The sequence below is a fragment of the Emydura macquarii genome, unplaced genomic scaffold (genome assembly GCF_026122565.2).
Source record: "Emydura macquarii macquarii isolate MOO-44397 ecotype Brisbane River unplaced genomic scaffold, CSIRO-AGI_Emac_v2 contig_2897, whole genome shotgun sequence".
NCBI classification, from domain to species: Eukaryota; Metazoa; Chordata; order Testudines; family Chelidae; genus Emydura; species Emydura macquarii.
The window spans coordinates 26310856-26332380 of NW_027133034.1; the positions used below are offsets into that span (position 1 = coordinate 26310856).

General features: G+C 37.8%; 1 protein-coding gene across 4 annotated transcripts in view; it reads left to right on the forward strand.

Moving 5' to 3' along the window:
- The window catches only part of TRIM36 (tripartite motif containing 36), a 42252-nt gene extending 21779 nt beyond the window's left edge, over positions 1-20473 (forward strand). For 3 of the 4 annotated variants that reach the window (XM_067569356.1, XM_067569359.1, XM_067569357.1), the window contains 8 exons: positions 4976-5301; positions 9205-9351; positions 11373-11468; positions 13133-13386; positions 14909-15033; positions 16095-16388; positions 16729-17026; positions 19555-20473. In XM_067569356.1, the coding sequence (XP_067425457.1) occupies positions 4976-5301; positions 9205-9351; positions 11373-11468; positions 13133-13386; positions 14909-15033; positions 16095-16388; positions 16729-17026; positions 19555-19909 (1895 nt within the window). In that variant the 3' untranslated portion in view covers positions 19910-20473. Of the gene's footprint in view, positions 1-4573; positions 5302-9204; positions 9352-11372; positions 11469-13132; positions 13387-14908; positions 15034-16094; positions 16389-16728; positions 17027-19554 lie in introns of all 4 variants that reach the window. The other variant, XM_067569358.1, reaches the window with a different exon arrangement.
- The last annotated feature ends 1052 nt before the right edge of the window (positions 20474-21525 follow it).

The following is a 21525-nucleotide window of genomic DNA, read 5'->3' on the forward strand; positions in this document are numbered from 1 at the left end:
TGTAGCTATCTTTAAGATACTATATTTAAGTGATGATTGTAAATTGCTGTTTGTAACAGCACATTGCTGTTTAGGAATTCAAGTTTGTAGATAGTGTTTCCTCATCTGCTTTAGTTTCTGTATATACAAAAAAAACAACCAACAACATATTGAACATAGCTGTTCAGAGTGCTTAATTGAACACAATCAGCTTGAAGTATAGCTAATTTACAAAATATATAGTTTCAGTACTAACCCTGCTCCTTAATCTCCCTGCTAATTTTTGTGGTTTTACAATTGCACTTTTCTGTCTTACTAAATAATCCTTTTTGTTGCTGTGTGACAGACCTGCACAAACAGGGGAAGCACTGAAACTCACTTATTTAAATATAGTCAAATGCACAAAGTAAACAAACAGGAAGGAGGAGAAATAATTTGTCATTCTTGCACATTATAGTACACCTTTCATAAGAGATTAAATTGGATATATACTGTTGAAAGAGGAGAGATTTCAGAAAATTATGAACTGAATACAAACTTCACATTAAACACATGTAAATCAAAGCAAGTGAGGAAAAAATTAGGAAAGATCTATCAAAATAGAGATCACTATTAGTTTGCAGACAGCACCATCAAAAATCACTTCTGGTATATGTCTGCTATAGTTACAAGCAACACCCAAGATTATTGTAATTGAAAGATTTTAAATTCATGCAGTACCTAATATGAATGAACATATGCTTTTGGAAAGAAAGGAAAGTCAATAGTTTGAATATTTTTTAAATTCCTTACAGAAATGCCAACTGTGGAAGGGAGGTGGAAATATTAATTCATTTAAGAAGTTTGTAGCTGAATCCAGTTGACCTTTAAAATATCCTTTAAGCTTTTTAACTCCTCCACAATTCAATCTTCATATGCACCATAATCACAGAATGCTGGTGATATCATATTTTATTTGAAAAACCCAAATAAGCAATTTATATTTTTAAGATGCATTATCCCTTTGCCACAGATTATGCTATTCCACATTGTAAATGTTGATCTAGCGTACTCTTAGATGAAAACATTATTTAAAAAAAAAGATTTAGCTAAAATGTGTGTGATTTTAAGGCTTTGATGTTAGTAAACATAAGCATGTGCATAAGTGTTGGCAGGATTAGGGCCTAAGCTGCTTGCAAGAGAACCATCTTTTTAATGGAGTTAGAGAAGTCAAACTGTATCCATGTGACGTGATTTGTTTGGATATAGTATACTTACAAGTAAAGTTATTTATTAGTAGTGCGGTGTGCTCTGTGCAGAGTATCCTGAAAATTTAAAGATAGAGGAGAATAATCTTTGATAGCCTTGTGAATATTAGTAGGAGGTATGTGTAGAATTGATTGGTAGAAGCTGGATTTGTAACATATAAGAGATGTCATGGAGCTTTCTGGCTCGCTATAAAAGCGGTAGCCATAAAAGTTGAAATCTTCAGCCATATGCTGCTTAGATTTAAGTGTTTTTATGAAATTATTCTAGGCATATTCTACCTTTTGTATATCTGCAGAATCTAACTTTTGCTTTTGTGAATGAGGATGGAAGGGGAAGAGAACCCATCTCATTAACTATAACATATTTATCTGCCTGGTTATTCACTGCACATTACTGTTTAAAGATGGAGTAAATTGAGCAGACTCTTATCTTTTAACAACTGTATTAATTTTTGTAAAAATATGGGGATAGTAACTATGCAATTCCCATTAATAGTGATGAAGGTCATTCTTCAAGTATCTGAAACTTTAGCATATGGTGCTATTTTAACTAGCAAAAGTTCTCTTGTTCCCCTGTTGAGAGGGCTTAAATGCCATGAAATAGTCCTGAGTTTAAGAAAAACCAATTTATTGGAGTAAATTTAACAAAAAGGGATGGAACATCTTTTAAAGATCTTTTGTATTTCCTGGCCACTGAATGTGTTGTTATAGGCATGGTGTCATCAGTATATGTGTAAGCATGTAGTCATTACCATGGTCTGATTTTGTGTTTTAAGTGACAGAATGAAAGACCACAATTGGTTGGCAACTAACTCACTTTTTGGTTAAACAAATACTAATCCCACTTCTGTGTGTCACTTGGTCCAGACTTCAAAAGCATGCTACTGGATAAGAGTTTGATTGTACTGATTTAAACTTGACCACTGCACCATATTTTGTACCTGCTATTTTGCTTTTTGTCATTGCTCATTTAACTGTTAAACTGGTCATGTGCTGTGTTTGTATAAGCTACCATTGTTTTTCATTATTTATTTGCTTTATTAGTGAACATAAGTATTATCTTACTTTTCATGGCTGCTCTTCACTGCATGGTCTTCAATGCCAAATCATCCTTCTATTCAGGCCTCTCAGGCTCTCTTTGAAGTCTCTATAGAAGGTGTATTATTTAAACTTATCTGCATACATTCTGGGCATATCTTTAAATAAGGCTTTTAAATCATTACTGTTTTCATACATTTCATGTGTGTGTTGCTAATTTCTGCCAAGTTACAGGTGTTGCAGGGCATCCAGCTCGGGCTATTAAATTCACTTCAAGTAAGTACCAAAAGACTTTGGATTCCTTTTTAGCCAGAAATCTGTATGTTGTCTTAACTACACTAAGAAGTTTAATTGTATTTATTTGTAAATCTGAGCTGGCCATCTTTCTGTAGGCTCTCTAGACAGAAATACAGGACCTACTGAATTGGAGACCACTGTCTGTTTGTGCACACTTGCTCACTCTATGGTTGGGCCTTTCACTCCCTGGAGAGTATACATAGCTATCACGAAGAGCATGTTTTGAAAAATAGTTCTTTCACCCTAAAATAAGGGTTATAAAAGGGAGTTAGCTCCTGATGTGAATATTTTTAAAGAAAGGTCACAGAATGCTGGACGATGTGAAGAAAATTCTGAATTGGTTAATATAGTAGGGGCAGCTAGAGATTGGCACCACTAGATATCTTTGCACATAATGGAATCATAATACTCGAGGAAAACGTTCACAATTCTGTGAAACTTTATCCTTTTTTTTTTTCTGAATTAAGGCAGCTGACTAAATACAGATGTTAATTGTCTAATTTCCTATTGAAAAGAATTAAACACTTTAAAAGAGCTTAATAAATGACAAGACTTAGAATTTCAGTGCACAGCACCCAACATATACTTAAGAACAAAAGAAGAAATTGTCTTAATTTACAGTTGCATGAGCCATAGCAACACAATTCTCAGGATTTTAAAACATTTATGAGAGAACGGTGGTAATGCCATGCTCTAGTGACAGAAGCATCACTTTCAAGCTTACTGGCAGGAGAAAGAGGGGAAGATGTGCACCACCCTTAAATACAAGTTTAGTCAAATTTGAATTTATTGAAATTGCCTCCTTTTTTCTGCTGCTCTTCCTATTTCTTTGTTCAAGAATGAAATCAATTAAGTACTTCCTGTCTGAGTCTTTTTTGAGCATGTTGTATTATCTCCAGACTCAAAATGAAAACATGCTTTGTGGTGTGTGTTTTTTGGTGAAGTTCGTGACTTTACCCCAGATGTTGAGTAAGGGAAGATGGAATGGCTATAGAAAGAAGGAACAGGGGAATTCTTGGTTTTTGTGTATAGTTCTTTGATGTCACCATAATGCACTATATTCCCCAACTAAAAGTAATGCAAAATTTCTTTAAGCCCAAGCAAGCTGATATTTTCTTTGATATCATCTTTCCCCCTTTCCCATCCTATAGTTCTTGGAACTATATTAAGCCAGCCAAAACCCAGATACCTAATCTTGGTGCTGGGGTTCCCCTAGACTGGTGCCTAAAGCCTGGAAAAAAATCCAGTCAGTTGGCTCTATTGAACTTTCATCATTCTAGGATAGAACAACCTGCCAGTAAGAATTCTTTTTAGCTTTTTTTCTTTCTGGACTTGGAGCTATTGTCTCATTTAACCTCACTGGAAGTAGTCTTCCTTTCACGGAGATGGTTCTGACACCCTTGTTTAAAAACACTATATCCTGAGCCATTCAACTGGGAAAAACCAAATCAGTCTGTGCATGTTGCGATTGACAGCGATTTGGCTGGAATTTCCTAGTCATCTAAATGCCCAACTTGTCTTGTTTTGTATTTTTGGCTCCTCTTGGGATAAGCAAAATAGGTATGTTGCAGTCATAACAAATTCGTTTTATCTCAAAAAAGAATAAATAGCATTATTCCCAGATGTATATAGTTGAATCTGAGCTTTTACAATCTCCACTTTGAACATTTTGCAAAAAATCCCACATCTGTATATGGACACTAATATGGATTCCAGAAAGTGTTGGATACTCTAACCCTGGGGTATTGAAAACTAGGTTTATTATGGTAGCTCTTAGTCAGTTAGTGATTAGGCTTCAGCTTTTCACACTCATGTAATTACCATGTACATCTGTCAAGCTTAATGGGAAGAGACTTTACCCTGTGTAAAGTCAGACTAGTTGAAGTAACTGGAGTGCATTTGTCCCAAAATGACTTGCCACCAGGAATGAATACAGACTTATTGACGATTATCCCTGTCATGCACAGTGCTGCTGAGACTAATCACTGAATTGAATTCATATTGTCTTTCAGAATGTCTGGAGCATACAGTGCCTACTTTGAAGAAACAGGCATGAGTATAGTGCCACCGGCATATTTTACTATTGCAAGAAACAAAATTGCAACATTGCAGCTCTGGAGTCGGAGTTATTAAATATTTTTACCACCACTTCATTTGGGATTAAATTTTGACTTACTATGTCTTCTGAAGCAACTAGGGCCATGCCTTGTAAAGGAAAATATGTTGTCTTCGGCTTGGCAGAATTCACCTGAATTCACATTATGCCATTTTGGATGATGTGCTAAAATGTCTCAGGATTTCCTCCAGAATTTAGGCTCATAGATTCTTGTGTTGGGTGCTGTCTTTTCCCTATTCCCTTCTTAATCATTCTTCCCATTATGTTGTAACTAAACTAGGACTTGCCATCTATACAGGCTGGAAACGCAATTCACTGACTCCTAGGATGACCATCTTTCCTTGTCCCGGCTGCCGGCATGATGTGGATCTGGGAGAACGTGGCATCAATGGCTTATTTCGAAATTTCACGTTGGAGACTATTGTGGAAAGATACAGGCAGGCAGCCAGGGCAGCCACAGCTATTATGTGTGATCTCTGCAAACCTCCACCTCAAGAATCTACAAAGAGTTGCATGGACTGCAGTGCAAGCTATTGCAATGAATGCTTCAAAATATATCATCCTTGGGGAACTGTAAAAGCCCAGCACGAGTATGTAGGACCAACAACTAACTTCAGGCCCAAGGTAAGTGGTTTTTGATCTGGCATACCATGCAGATCAACTTTGCAGATCTTTTAATCTTTTGCATCTGATCTGACGCTGCCCATATGTTGACCAAATGTTGCCCAGATAAAGCAGTGGGTGATATCTATCATCTTACATTTGGTTTCCATCACTATCATTTGTTGAATGAGTTGTAAGTTTTTTGCATTAAAGTTATAAACTTGATGCTAAAGAGGTGGGTGATTACAAGTGCATGGGGCACACCTTGGAAGTGGATCATAGACTCGGACTTAATAAAATTAAATGTTTGGCGTAGTTCCCATCAGATGAAGGTGTGGGGCTTTTAAAAAAAAAAAGTGTTAATTTTAAACTGTTCTTAATGGTATTAAATGTGTTTTGTTTTTTAAAAAATCATTGCAGTGGGTCTTTTCTAGAAGTAGCACAATAACCAGAGTTTTGCAGCAATAGTTCCATTCACACTCTTTGGACATTACTTGAATTGAGGGTTCATTTATATAAAAGCATTTTCCTTTCTCTCGCCGCCTCCTCTGCTGCTTTCTACCTGCACTCCTAGCAATAGCAGAAGGTTGAATCTATGACACAACTGATGTGGTAGGTGTATGGTGGAATGTGGGATTCTTGTGTTGAACTTAAAATCTAAACAGTATAAACGTCCCCATCTGACGCCACTGGTCACGACTGCTGTCCTTGGAACATAAGACAGCTGGAGAGCTCTTAACAGCTATCATTGTAGCGTATTAGGGCCCCACTAATACCAAAAATTATTGCTGAATTTATGAAGCTCTTCTGTCTGTGTACCCAAGCTAGTGCAATACTGCTTTCTTAAGATGCTAATCTGCTTTTGAGGCCAGTTTCTCTTCTTGAATTTGATCCACTGTAGGCTGAAAGGCATGTCTAATTTGGTCAAAATATGTATGTCAAGTAATTGACCTAGAGAAAACGTAACGTATTTCTAGAATCAGAGAGGCAAATAGACTTACATGTGTGGATTTGCTTTTATGTAAAGGTTTGTGTTATCTGAAAGCTTTATACTAAGAAACAGCTACATATTTTTTACTAGCAGCTCTTTAAATATATGTTTAAATTTAAACAGGACTCTCAAATCTAGTTATGCCATTACTTAATGGTTCCATATTCTAGAAAATCAAGGCTTAGCAGGAGAGCTGAGTTATAGTTCTGCAGAAGTTTTGTCTTGGTTGAAAAAAATGTACGTTCTATAAGACTCTCTCTTGCTCTCCAGACTAGCCGCTTCTGCTTTGTTACCGTTATTAAATCTCTCTCCTCTAGAGAAGCAGCCTGATCCCAGTTTGGTGCAGATAGAAATCCTGGAATTATTAATAATCCTGTTTTTAGCATTGTAGGGATAACTAAGTTAATGTGATTTTTTTTTTTAAACAAAATATTCTATTCACGCTGAACTCTTTTTTCATGTATAGTATTCCTGCAATCTCACAGAAAATCCAATTGTACAAAACTATATAATTAAAATATTAATATTGTAACGTAAAATAGGAAATTGAATGAAACAAAACCTTGTTTGCATGTTTCTTCTTACACAAAGTCCTTGCAAGAAAAAAGTGTATGTTGGGAAGGAACACACAGACCCAGGCTCTTGCTCTCTCTAAAGCCAAGGTTTTTTAAAAAAACTTTTACTGACAACAAACATTTTTACTTGTGATGTCAGTTTTTAAAAATTTTTGGATTCTCTGAACTCGGTAATCAGATCAATAATCAACACATGTTACTTAATTCTTCTCTAATACAGAATATCATTGCAGCAAATCCTTGTCATTTACTTAACTTTTGATAAATGTTTGTTTATTTAAAAAAATTAAAAAAGACTTCTAGCAGCTTTGACATCTAAATTCTTCCATATGTTCTGATTTGTATAACTATTTACAGATATTAAGGTTGTTGGGTGGTTGGTTTTTTTTTTTTTTTTTTTTTTTTTAAAAGGATTTAAAGTTTAACCAGAATCTCCCTTTTTCAGGCAGAGGAAGTAAGGGGCGGGATGATGATAATTTTGGGCCCTTGGACCTGGATATATTTTGTGTGCATGTGGTTGTGATATATAATAAATCTCTCTCTCTCTCTCTCTCTCATATATGGAAGCTGTGATAATGAAAAAATAGACATGTTCTTGAAACATTTTTTAATACAGTGTGACAACTGTGGCTTAAACACATCAAATTATAAAGGCTTCCCTACAAGAACAAACAAACAAACAAATAGCTACATTAAAGCTTTTGTGATGGTCTTGTTGAGGGACGCCAGCACTTTTATGTAGGATTAAATGTGCACTTGAATCACATGCCTTGTTAGGACTTGAATGCGTGAAGTATTAGTCCTCTAAACAATGTTCCCAGTCATCTATTTGATTCATTTAAAACCAGACTTGATCGCACTTGGTGATGTGTGTAGTGGGGATGGGAGAGGCATATACTATGATTGTTCCTGAATTGTGAGAGAAGGACAAAATAATCTGCTAGGTCTTTTCCATCTGCATCTTGGGTAAGGGCTGTAATTTTCATTTGATTGTAGCATGAGATAAGATGATGAGTAGAAATGTCGTATGTTATGAAGGCCAGACATTCCTGTGGAAAAATGACTTGTCTTTCAAACAGTGGCTAACAATGCCCTTATTAACTCAATCCTCATATTTTGAGGTCTGTTTTAAAGGAATTTTGTTAGGACTTCCCTTCTTTTTGCAAGTCCAATAGTCTGTAACCACAGAATCCCAAATATTCATACTTCTGGCCTAATGATGCACTCTTGAAATCATCTCATTAGTACCTTGGTAAACAGATTGTCCTCCTCAGTGAAAAGACTAAAGAAGATCAAAGTTGGTACTTGTAATTCAAAAGTAAAAGTTTGCTTCAGTTGAGGACTGCATCCACTTGCTCATTTCACCTCTGTCCTTTTATTCACAAGTCAGTGGGCAATATTTCTCCCCCTCTACTTACCCGCTCCCCCAAAATGATTTAAAAAAAGAAATCAATCTCAATTAATGGCTTACTCCTGAAAACAGTGTGTCTTGTTGTTTTCTAGTTAATGGCTGAAAACCTTTTGTCCAGCAGTTGCTCTTCAGGAAGTATGAAATAGAAGGTGTTAGGTTTATATGTCAGTTTTCAGGAGTGGAGTGGGGAGGAAGAAAATTCTTTTAGGGGTCAGACACAATCAGAGATGCCCTCTGAAAGTCATTTGCATGTTTCTCTTTGAGCCACTGTTCTACTTTGCTCAATTGTTGAGAGGTTAAATTATTGTTTTCAGTTAGTTTGAATTATTTTACATTATTAAAAAAACCCAAACATAACCATCTTAATATCTAGTGCGTACTTGGTGAACAACGAGTATTCAATATCAGTCAACTATTACTACAATTGGGATTTTTTTTTCTTTGTTATAGTTATACATTGCAAATCTCATTTAGTCAGTTTGGCTGTTACGGTATCATTATGGAGGCTGTATTTATTCTATGCTTTGCTAATTCTAAATTGGCGTTTTCTACTTTTCAGACTCAGATCTTTGTAGATTGCATAATCTTTTGCTTTTAAGAAACCTCTTTTCCTTTGGGGAGTAGTCGAGGCGCTGTGCTAGCACGAACTTGGTAGTGTTGAGTGTGGATAATAAATGTAATAGTCCTTGTGCTACTCTTGACAAGGATACAGACATGTTTAACACAGTTGTAATAAAGTAACACTTAAAACTTTCCTCTAATAAACTAACACAGTTCCCCCTGCCCCCATCCATATCACTTGCATGGATTACAAATAAACTGAATGTAAATTACTTGTTTACTCTGAAGTCCAGTGACTTTGGGATTGGTTTACTACTATTATGTAGTTTAATGAGCTGTTAAATGTTAGTTTTCAGAAATACAGTTGCATTCTTATTTTTTGGCAGATCTTGATGTGTCCGGAACATGAAATGGAGAGGGTAAACATGTACTGTGAAATTTGCAGAAGGCCTGTGTGTCATCTTTGTAAATTGGGTGGGTCTCATGCAAATCATAGAGTAACAACCATGAGCAGTGCCTACAAAACTCTCAAGGTAAGACTAAATGTCATTCCATTTTGTCTTAAGAAAAATGTGTAAGGTATAGGATGTTCTAAACACTCTCAGGCTTTTACATTGAGAGAGTGTTGTAACTAATGCCTTATCCATGTGACTGTTGTGCAATAGAACATGATGTAACTAGTTTCTTCAGTCATATGAGTGGGTGTTAACTTCTATTTAAAACAATAAACTACATACTCCAGCTCATAGGCGTGTGCAGCACATTTCATTAGGGTGTGCACCCAGGGAATTTCCATTATCTTTATCTGGGGTATCAAACTCGATTCCACTGGCGGGCCACATTTGAGTTACCCGCCGGCGCAATTCTTGCCGCGTCCTAGTCTCCGCCGAGAAATGTCGTGAGATTAGGACTTTCGGCGGCAGATCACGGCTTCCCATCCGCCGCAAAATCTCGCAGCTCCTTCTTTTTCGGCTCACTGCCGTCCGCTGACAAATAGCGCGCCATCCAGTCTTTTGGTGCAGCTCCAGCATCACAGCGAGATGGCGCTGTGTGCCGCATCCTAAAAGATACCCGGGCCGTAGGTTAGAAACCCCTGCATTAGGGTGTGCCTGGGCACACCCAGCAGACCCCGTGTGCACGCCTATGCTCCAGCTCATTTAAAATTATAAACCTTCTAATCTGGTCATCTTTACATAATGTTTGTTTTAGCTGACTGTAAAGCACAGACTTAAAAAAATTTAAGAACATGGCACTACTGGCCAGTTTAACTCAGTCCATTCTAGTTATTCAGGTAAAACAGTGTCTTGTCTTATGACTTTGGGGAGGAACTGTCTCTAAAAACAAAGGTGCAAATGGAATTTCAAATGATGACGTTTAAGTACCGGAAAGCAAATCATATGATGTGCAACAGCTGAAACAGGTTCTAGAGGTCTAAGAACCACAAGTGAAGTTAAACCAAAATTGAGCTACTTTGCATCCATCTAGAACTGTAGGGCAAACTTCAAATACTTGTTTTCCCTCCTTTTTTTAAGGGGGTAGTTTATCTAGGCTACTTTGGTCTAAGATAGGGTTTCTTTCTCATTAGATTTCCAGCACTGGCTATTTATATCACACCATCCTTGCAGTATTTCCAGCTTCTCTGGTTCTGGTGAAAAACTGAGGTGCAGAAGCATATTTGTGCAAAATATTCAGAAACTCCAAACAACTCAATCATTATTAGGCTTGAAAGATTTGTTTTTATTGCTAACTTTCGGTTAATGTCAAATTCACTGTGTTCACATACCAATTCACAAACTTCCATTGATGATCAAAATTTACATGTAGGCAAAATAAGAAAAATGCTCTTTAAAAAATTACTAGAGTTTAATTTAAGAATATTTTCTTTTGCCAGGTGATATTGACAATTGGTGTTTTTACAGTTAAAGATTTAATTTTTTGAATCCCAGTGTCTACTGTAATTATGATTTGACCCCCCCAGTTATATCCTGAAACTGTGTGAAAATTTAAATAGATAAAAATAAAAAATACTTAAAACTAAACATTGATATATTCATTAAAATTACATTTAAAAAAAAAAAGTCAAGTTCTGCCAACCCTACTCATCCTAATTGCCTTAGTGTTTTTTAAGACCTTATTTATATAAATGGAACATAAATTTACTGGCAGCTATCAAAGACCTTAAATTTCATTCTTCAAGGTATGAGAAAATTGGTTTCTGAGGTTGGGAAGAAATGTCCATTGCTGGTGTTCGGTACAGTGTAGCATAAGCTTAAGTGCATTATAGAGGTTTTTCACTTTCCTTGGAAACATCTGACACCTGACTTACAGAACACCAGGTAGAGTTGATCGGTGGTGATCTGTCATGGTTGTGTATGTTCCTATAACCGATCGCTAATATAATCCATGGCTGGCTTTTGGTCCTCTGCAACTAGGTAAAGTACTTATCAACGCTCAGTTTGCATTGTTCATCTGTCTTATAGATGGTTTACATGCACCAACTGCCAATGTAGGTATACTATCCTGTTTCTTCTAACTTGCTGTTATATTTCAACAGGAGAAACTTTCAAAGGACATAGATTACCTCATTAGTAAGGAGAGCCAGGTGAAAGGTCAAATTTCTGAACTGGGACTCTTAATGAAAGAAACAGAGGTAGGAATAACTTGGTCACATTTTTTTTGTTGGACATTCTCGTAAAAAGGCTGTGCTCTTACGTGTTTTCTCTAGACTGTCGTCTCTCACATTATCATTAAAATGGTATATGTTCTGCAAATTGGGATGAGCAGATGCCTCACAGTAGACCGTTTATTTTTGCGCAGTGTCACTCACGCTTCAATCAAATGTGCTTGTCTGAAGTTAATCCATTTTTTGACTAACGTACCAAATTAATACCTGATAACATCCCCTTAGGCTATATATTTTTTTTTCAGGACAGGGAATGTCTTCCAATCTGCATTAGGTCCCCATTGAACTAGAAAGTTCTAAGTGCTACTGTTCTATAGCTAAATAGAAATAATATTTAATGACTATCCTGCAGAGGAGGAACTTGATTTAACAGATCTCTTCCATCTTAAATTTTAGTTAGACTATAATACAGTCAAAATCAAATTTAAGGAAGTGACAGAATAAAAGTGTAGGAAGTTGAGGTTGGGGAAAAAAGCTTACATATGAGACATGTGCAGAGAGAATGGAAAGTATAGTAGGTCCAGGAGTTTTCACTTCCCATATTTTAGGAAATCCAGCTTTAGTGTCTTTGTTGGAGAAACCTTAAAGAGCAGCTGACACCAGGAAATTCTTTTAAAAATCATGTTGCTACTTGTGTATATAATAGAAATAACGGGGTTTTTGTTTTTTTTTTAACATGGGGAATATTACATGAATATTAGCTATAAGGAAACTTTTGTGTTCTCTAGTGCTTAAATTATTCCACTCTCAAATTTGTTGAGTTGCCATCACCGAAGTTGTTCAAAAATCAGTTTAAATCATAGAATCATAGAATATTAGAGTTGGAAGGGACCTCAGGAGGTCATCTAGTCGAACCCCCTGCTCAAAGCAGAACTAACCTCAGCTATATCATCCCAGCCAGGGCTTTGTCAAGCCTCAGCTTAAAAACCTCTAAAGATGGAGATTCCACCACCTCCCTAGGTAACCCATTCCAGTGCTTCACCTCCCTCCTAGTGAAAAACTTTTTCCTAATGTCCAACCTAGACCTCCCCAACTGCAACTTGAGACTGTTGCTCCTTGTTCTGTCATCTGCCACCACCAAGAACAGCCTAGCCCCATTCTCCCTGGAACTCCCTTTCAGGTAGTTAAAGGCTGCTATCAAATCCCCTCTCATTCGTCTCTTTTGCAGACTAAACAAGCCCAGTTTCCTTAGCCTCTCCTCATAAGTCTTGTGCTCCAGCCCCCTAATCTTTTTTGTTGCCCTCCGCTGGACTCTCTCCAACTTGTCTACATCCTTTTTGTAGTGGGATGATGTAGGTGGAGAAATGCCTTGCATATTTCAGGGGTTCGCATTGGATGAGCATAGAAGTATTTTTCTGTCTCTTCATCGAGCTACATTAGCCTTGTGAAGTTGTCATGAAAATTTATCAACTCAGGCACAAAATCCACTCAGTTGCTCTTTATTTTGATCATGATGAAAATACTGACGATGTCGGTTTTGCCCATCAAAAATTATTTGTCACGAATGAGAAGAACTTTCCAGTGCAGTTTTGAAAGTTGATAAAACATCTTATTACTTCACAGAAGATACCACAGTACTACAGAATGAGTAAGTCTTTTGCTTTTTAAATGCACTTTGTGTTTTGTAACAGTGCAATGGTGAGAGAGCTAAAGAAGAAGCATCTAATAACTTTGACAAGCTGTTTGATGTTTTGGAAGAGAGGAGATCAGCTGCTCTGAGGGCAATTGAAGCTTCCAAGAATTTAAGACTAGAAAAACTACAAACCCAAATAGAGGAGTATCAGGGACTTCTGGAAAACAATGGTCTTGTAGGATATGCTCAAGAAGTGCTTAAAGAAACAGACCAGTCTTGCTTTGTTCAAACAGCAAAACAGCTCCATGTCAGGTACTTAATTATCTTATGTAATAAAGATTGTTTAAAATGTAAGTCTTATTTCTATCACATTTTTTTCAGATGCATTAAGATATTGCTGTGAGTTAAATACAATTTTGGATGTAGCTGATACTCAGTATGTAGAGGTTAATTTAATGAGGTCAGTCTTACTGAGGGGGCAATTCTTAAGTTGCATCGTAATGTAGCAATAATTTATGGAGATAAAAAGTCAGAGATTCATCGGTTGCAAAGTGACAAAGTGGAATACCCTTGGATTAATATGCATCCCGCCATTTGTGGGGCGAGTGTATCATGAATTTGCAAAGGGATAGACTTGATGATCTAATAGGTATCGTCTGCCTCTTTTATCCTAAAAGCTGATCTCCATTAGTGATAATGAATATCCATCTTGTGCTTTAAGCTGCTTTTGTGGAAGCATGTTTATGCATTTCAGTTTGTCACTTTTCATCTGTTACCTCTTTAGATTTCTCTGTCGCATTGTACAGTGTTTACAGTTTTTGGGTGAAATCCTGGCTCCACTGAAGCCAAGGGGAGTTTTGCCAAGGGGAGCAGGACTTCATGCTTTGTGTCATAATGCTGTTTTCATTACACGAAGGTCAGATTCACAAGGGAGATGAAGGTGCTTTAAGGGTTAGTTAGGTGCCTAAGTGCAACATTTAGGCACTCCTGGCATTCACAAAACCCCCATTCAGTCCCTGCCTAACCTTGTAGGTGCCTAAATTCCCTGGGTGTCTTAAGTTTCTGCTGGTGTGTGTATGCAAAGCCACCTGAGTCCGGGCGGTACTGAAAGCTCAGCACTTAGGTATGAGCTAAGTCCTAGTGGGGACCTCAAAGTAGGTGTTCCTCTGCCTATCCCTTCTTGCAAGGCCCAGTCTAGTCTAGCATGCTTCTTCTGGCCTGGAGTTAGGCATCTGACTCCCTTTTTTAGGTGCAGGGCTTAGACCTGTCTCCTCAGCACTTGCTGCCAGCTAGCTTAGGTGGCTGCCTGCTCAGCGTGCTGGCTTCTACGAATCCCTTCTTCGGCACCTAAGTGTCCCCATGTGTTGTACGGAGAGTTTAGGCACCTAACTCGGGGTTGTAAATTCCTCTAGGTGCCAGGGAGCCTAAAAGTTAGGTGTTGCAGTGCTCAGTCCCTCAGGACATGTCTGTCCTGCAAAAAACAAAGAAGATCTGTGGCAGTGAGACCCCGAGCCTGGGTTTACAGACTCAGGCTCCCACTGTTGGGTTAAAAAATAGCAGTGTCGATGTTCCTGCTAGGGCTGGAGTCCAGGCTCTGAAAGCCAGTGATGGGGGCAACTTGGAAGGGCCTCAGAGCCCAGGTTCCCAGTCTGAGCAGGAAGTTTACGTTGCTATTTGTTTTGGTCCATAGCATGAGACGGTTGATCTGGGTTCTGAGACTCATTGCCAAAACGTTTTTTTGGCTGTATAGACATTTCTCTAAGCCCTTCCTCCCCCATTGTGACTGTAGCCCTACTTTGCTAAACTATATATCTGTCTTTATTTCCTCTTTCAGAATCCAAAAAGCTACTGAATCCCTGAAGAGTTTCAGGCCAGCAGCTCAAGCTTCTTTTGAAGACTATGTGGTTGATATAGCAAAACAAGAAGAGGTTCTTGGTGATTTGTCCTTTTACTCCAGTGGTGAGCTTCATAAAGGGGGTTGTTTTTGTTACCTCTTTCCTGAGCTGTGGCCCTGGTAATGTTGCTGTCTCTGACAGGAGGCTAGGTTTAGGCAGGATTCCCAAACTCATCAGACTATGGCTTCAGAGTTCCTTGATGCTCCTCCCAAAGCCGTTTTCCAGCAGGAAAATGCTTTTTATAGAGACAGGTTTGTAGAGATGTCTGCACTCCAAGCTTCTCAGTCTCGTAGTTCCATGTTTACCTATGGTATGTCTCTGCTATAGCAGCACACTGCTGTAGTATAGGTGCTTCCTGGAGTGACAGAAGGGGTTTTTGCATGGATGAGTTAATCCACATTCTCTGAAAGGCGGTTACTAGGTCATGGAAGAATCCTTCTATTGACCTAGCTGCGTCTACACCAGGGATTTAGGTCCTCCGAACTACAGTGCTCTGGCTGCAACATTTTTCACAGCCCTGACTGATGTAGCTAGGTTGATCTCATTTTTAAGCATAGACTAGGCTTCTCTTCATCGTAACTCTCTGTGCAAAGGGAAAAATACTATTAAACAGAGTGCGTGTAGCAAATGTCAATTTTCGGTAAAACCTAATGTAAACGGGCACATAGAACTACTTTAGGAGTAACCACAATAATTGACATTTGTGTTTAGAGGTATTGGTACCAAAAACCATTTTAGTAGGTATTCACTAATAGAGTACTCTTGCATCAGGACTGTTCCTTGATGGTTCGAAGTATCTTTTAGACTGGCAATTACACTTGTTCTAACTAGAAATTTTGGTGTCTCACACAACATACAGAAGGGACATTGTGTGTAGGTTTTTTAAAACTTTCTGTAGTTATATGACATTTTAAATATATACTTTCAAAATGAATGCAGAGAACACGAGGAATGCATCTTGCTTAGTCAGTTAATAAACATCCAATCATAGTGTCTTTCACCATGGGATAGGCAGAACTTTCCATTACTCCATAAGCCACTTGTACACCAATGGTATGTAGTTCTAAAATTACTAGCTGCTTACATATAAGAATGTCATTTTCTTGTATCTTATGGCTATTCCAGGTCTAGATGTACCAGAGATCAATGAGGAGAAGAGCAGAATGTATAATAAAGCTTTGATCTGTTGGGAACATCCAGTGAAGGCAGATTCAGCTGATACCTATGTCCTTGAATACCGTAAACTTAATAGAGAAGAGGAGAATGCAACATGGCAAGAGATTGAAGCCTGCACCAAGAGTAAAGTAATCTCTGACCTTGAAAATAACAGCAGCTATGCCTTTAGAGTCAGAGGATATAAAGGATCTATCTGTAGCCCCTGGAGCAGAGAAGTTATCTTACACACACCTCCAGCTCCAGGTATACCAAGTTTCAGTGAGTCCATAGATAACGGAATCAGCATACAATGCCTACAATTCCTCTCTAATCTATACCCATTTTCAAGTAAACTTTAAATTTTCAACCTGCTGTCATCTTAGGGGCGCGCGTGTGTAAATAAATAAGTATTGTTTTTATGCATTAATTAAGGTTGCAACTAGTTGGCAGTCAGCTATCAGAGTTTTACACACTCTTGTATTGCACCACCAGTAGTTTCTCTTATGTTAGCACATCTTAGAAAAATGTAAGATAAATACCAGAAAAAACCCCAAAACCCCTTATGGCCAGATATTGACCTAATGTGAATTTTTTTTGTTTTTAGTCTTTAGTTTTCTTTTTGATGATAAATGTGGCTACAACAGTGAACGTCTCATGCTGAATCCAAGGAGAACTTGTGTGGAAAGTATGGCTGGATTTCCTTTGCTGCTAGGGGCTGAACGTATCCAAGTGGGGTGTTACACAACCCTGGACTACATCATTGGAGACACTGGAATCACAAAAGGGAAGCACTTTTGGGCTTTTCATGTGGAACCTTATTCATACTTGGTGAAAGTGGGAGTTGCATCTAACGCTAAACTGCAAGAATGGCTCCATAATCCCCGTGATGTAACCAGCCCAAGGTAAATGTGGAAGATCTTTGTATAACAGTTTTTTAATGAGTGAATCTTTTTCAGTAAATTAAAGGGACATCTTCCCATTTGGTAGAATTAAGAGTTGACCTTACCTTGCATTTGGTTCCAGTTAGGTTAGCTTCAGCAATTGTGTGTAGGGGAGGAAGGGTGAAGGAAGAGATGAGGAGAAGCCATCCATGGAACCTCTGATTTAAAGAAAAATTACAGTGTGTTTTTCAGCAGTTGGTTGACTTCCTGAGAAGCTAGAAATTAATATTGGTATCTAAATTATCTGAAGCCCTAGTTAGTCTCCTGGAGGCAATTGAAGTACATAGGAGTCTTACTTTACATGGTTTTCCATGACTTTTCATCCATTGCAAGTGTCCAGGATATTATAGACTTTCATAAGAAGGCTTTCCCAGAGTTCAATGTGCCTGTTAGGTCTTACAGTAGACACTGTAACAATACCGGTAACATATTTTCATAGTAGTCTACTTCAGTGGACTTCAAAGTCTCACTGATTGCAGGCATAGCAGTGTACTGGGGTAACATTTGCTGGCTTGATAGCAGACCAGGGGCAAAGTACAAAGGAAGGACTTTCAAATGTATCCAGTCACAACTGTAGTAAGCATGGATGCATCTACAATGAGATGAGGAATCTATGTAAAGAGCTTGTACATCTAGGGCACTCTGGTCCTTACAGGAATCAAAACTTCACATGTGTGATGTCCTATGTGTTTTGAGTTCTCTTGAGACAGCATTAAACAAACAAAGTACTATTAAGGCCTCATATTGTCTCCTGTTGGATTTTGCCTCTTGCATCAGAAACTCCTGCAAATTTAGAACTTGTAAGCCACTCCTGGTTCTTACTTATTGGGGAGAAGAATACTAAGGGCCAAATTCATAATGAAGCCTGGAAGGAATTTCAGATGATGTAATTTGCACCTTTAAGTATGCCTACCATCATGTGTTAAACTATTAGGTTCCCTTACACTTTAATGTTATGCCCTCTCTTTACACATCACCAAGGAACATGACCTACTGCATTTATGGAAATCTGATATAAACTGGTATAACTGACATGATCAGGGTCCAGAAATGAGGAGAATGACAAGAAAAGTAACTTACCAGGCGAAGGCAAGGAAGTGTAAGTTAATGTAAGTCATCCCCTACTTTAACTTTCACCATCTTCTTGGATTACAATAGAGATTCCTCAACATTCTTCACCTGGTAACTGGGTAGAAGTGGAGTTATAACATCTCCTTTTGAAGTAGGCCCCAAGTCTTCAGAGGTTAACTTGGTAGGTAATTTAATGCAGGGGTCACTTGGGTAAGTTTGAGGATGTTAAGACAGTGAGGTGGTCTTTTCACACATCTCGATGTACATGTTGGTTTTTCTACACAAGAAACTATCATGCATTAAGACCACTGGCAATAAAAGATTTTCCATTTCTTGTATGACCATATACAACTTCCCTTCCTCCCTCACCCATCCACTGTGGGAACAAGGATCCAGAGTAAACTCAGAAACAAATAACAAAAGTTATGAGCTTGTGGAATGTTTAAGGAAATCAAGGGATTTTTTTAAAAGGCATTCCTGTATTGGTGTTGCCCTGCCACGTGCCCCTCAGGCAAATTGAATGATTGGTGCTCTGCTGGTTCTGCCTGCTTGAGACAGTCAGGTGTTTCTAGATCAATGTTTGGGTTGCTCTGCTGGGTTGATTGTCTTCTATTTAACAGCCAATCCTGACAAGTGCAGCTATTTTAATTAATTACCACTGGGGGAAGCTGGCAAGGAGTGTACAGTTTGTGATCCTGAAAAGGGGCTTAAAGAAGAGAGGGACAATGAAAACCAGACATCATGAATTTATTTAATTAAATTATTCAAAACAGTTTGAGATTGGACATCCATTTTATGAGCATCGAGAGGAAAAAATGTATGAATTTGGACTTCCTCACCTGGTGCACATTGCTCAACATTCTAACCAAACAATCCTGCTAGTCCTTCACTGACTCAGACTGGTTTGGGGTTTTCTGATTTTGGCTTTTATTAAAGATTGATGCAGCTAGTCCCATCAGACTGAAGGGGTGTTGCCAGAGCTGACACTCAGAACTGGTGCATCTCTCTACCTACATCAGGAATTTTATTTTAGACTTCCATATAGTGCTCATCTGTATCGTATCTGACCTCTCCTGAATGTTAGTGAATTTATTTTCACAAGAATCTTGTGAGGTAATGTAGTACTATCCCTATGTCACAGAGAAGGAAACTGGCATCAGCATCGTGAATTGACCAACGTTGCACATAGTCTGTTGCAGAGCCAGAAATTAAATCCAGAGCTCCTGATTCCAATCCTTATCTTGACCACAAGACCATCTGGAACTCTGTCCAGGTGTCATGGTTCTAAGATTTATTGCACAAACCTCTGGTGTTCTGGTTCAGATAATGTTGTGTGTTTATAAAATACTTCAGTTTAAAATAACTGACAGCATTCTGATTGACTTCTTTGTTCTGAAATTTGTGCTTTTTGGTTCTAGGTATGAACAAGACAGCGGTCATGACAGTGGGAGTGAAGATACCTGCTTTGACTCATCACAGCCTTTCACATTGATTACTTTAGGCATGAAGAAATTCTTTATTCCCAAGGTACCAACTGCTTCCAAAGATTCTGCAAATAGAATTCTTCCAATGCCATCATGTATAGGAATCTGCCTTGACTGTGACAGAGGCAAAGTTGGATTCTATGATGCAGACCACATGAAATGCCTCTATGAGCGCCAGGTAGACTGCTCTGGTACAATGTATCCAGCATTTGCGTTAATGGGTAGTGCAGGAATTCATCTTGAGGAAGCTGTCACAGCAAAGTATTTGGAATACCAAGATGATATGTAGTGCAAATATCTACTGGTACTGTTTTGAGATGAAAAATGTGAACGGAAGGATCTGCCTTAGCATTAAGTCTTGATTAATTACATCATATCTCCTAAGTGCTTTTGCTGCACTCATGCTTTTGGGTCATTTTTTAATCATAGAAACAAAAATGGTGGTCCAACCTTTTCTGTCTTTTTACCAACTTGTGCCCATGAGGCTCTCCTGCCTTTCTTTGATTGTGTGGTGAAACTTGCTCCTCAGAGTTTGATTTGCAACCTGATCATCTTTCATGAGCTGGAAACCTGTCTGTTATGTAACTTCTATCCTTGCTTAGCTGGCTTTGCTGGCTTCACTTTCATTGTTTTTAACGGAGCCAGGGCCCACATCATAGTGCATTTATTGTGATTATCTTTTATGTATGCTCCTTTATTTTAAAAGAAGCCTGTCTAAATGCATTGGAGTGGTCAGGCATTTTTGTAATTGACTTATGAGCACCAGTGGGATGTATTTTTCTGTGCTATATGTTTGCACCAATGGAAAATACAAAGCAGTAGGAAACCAAAACTGAACTGAATAAGTTATATTTGGGGGGGGAGGGGTGTGTGTGTGTGTGTGTGCGTGCGGGGGGGGGGGGGGAGCAGGGGGACATATTGTATCTGTTATAAATTTAGATTGACTATTAAGTAAAATTATGACTTCCAAAAACTGGTGGATAACTCTACAAGTGGTTAATAGTAAAATTCTTAAATGTATCTTTACTATCCCAGGTTTTTAGTGTGGACTGCATAAAGTATATTTACAAAAGTGCAATTTCTCTTGAAACATTGGTCTTCAATGTGTATGAAACTCAGTTATCTGCATGTATAATAATGGTTCCTGGTCTTTTGCTGGGCAAAACCAAATAATGAACTGACACAAATGATAAAATACATAAAAACAACTTTTTAATTAAAAAAAATCAGGTCTTTCTGTTAATATATATGCTTTGTAACTTAACTTTGTATTCAATAAACGATTGTTTTTAGTAAGAATATGTTAGAAAAATGCACTGATTACATTTAAGACTTTCTTTATTTGCCTTAAAGTGTATTTATTTAGCTGAAACCTCTCCCTTGTTGCATTAAAATTCTCTAATGTTGTGGTATTTATATATGTTTGAAATGAGTATGTGCAAAATGGTTTAAGTGTCTGCACTGTTACCATAGCTTATAAGAAACATGCATCTCTAAAACTGAAAATATTCCTGAAATATAAGATATGTAATAATTCACTATTCTCATTTGGTTGTGATTGTCTGTCTTTAAGGATGTAAATAGTGAATGTGTGAAGTACATTTTCTAAGTATAGTATTTAACTAAATGGAATCCGGAAATCACAGTACTTTGTTCCTCTCCCCTCACCTCCAAGATTGATGGTATTAGTTATTCTAGATAGTCAAGTTAATGTTTTATTTAAGATTTGCCATCTATGCCATTACTTATTTATTAGACAGTGAATAATGGACTACTATAAAAGACCAATGTGCTTGTCAACTAAACTATGATCCAGCTTCTAACATTTCTATTTTATGCATCTCCTTATTTCAATTAAAAATTGATTTGCACTGGGCATTACTTGAGTACTTTGGACACATTAAT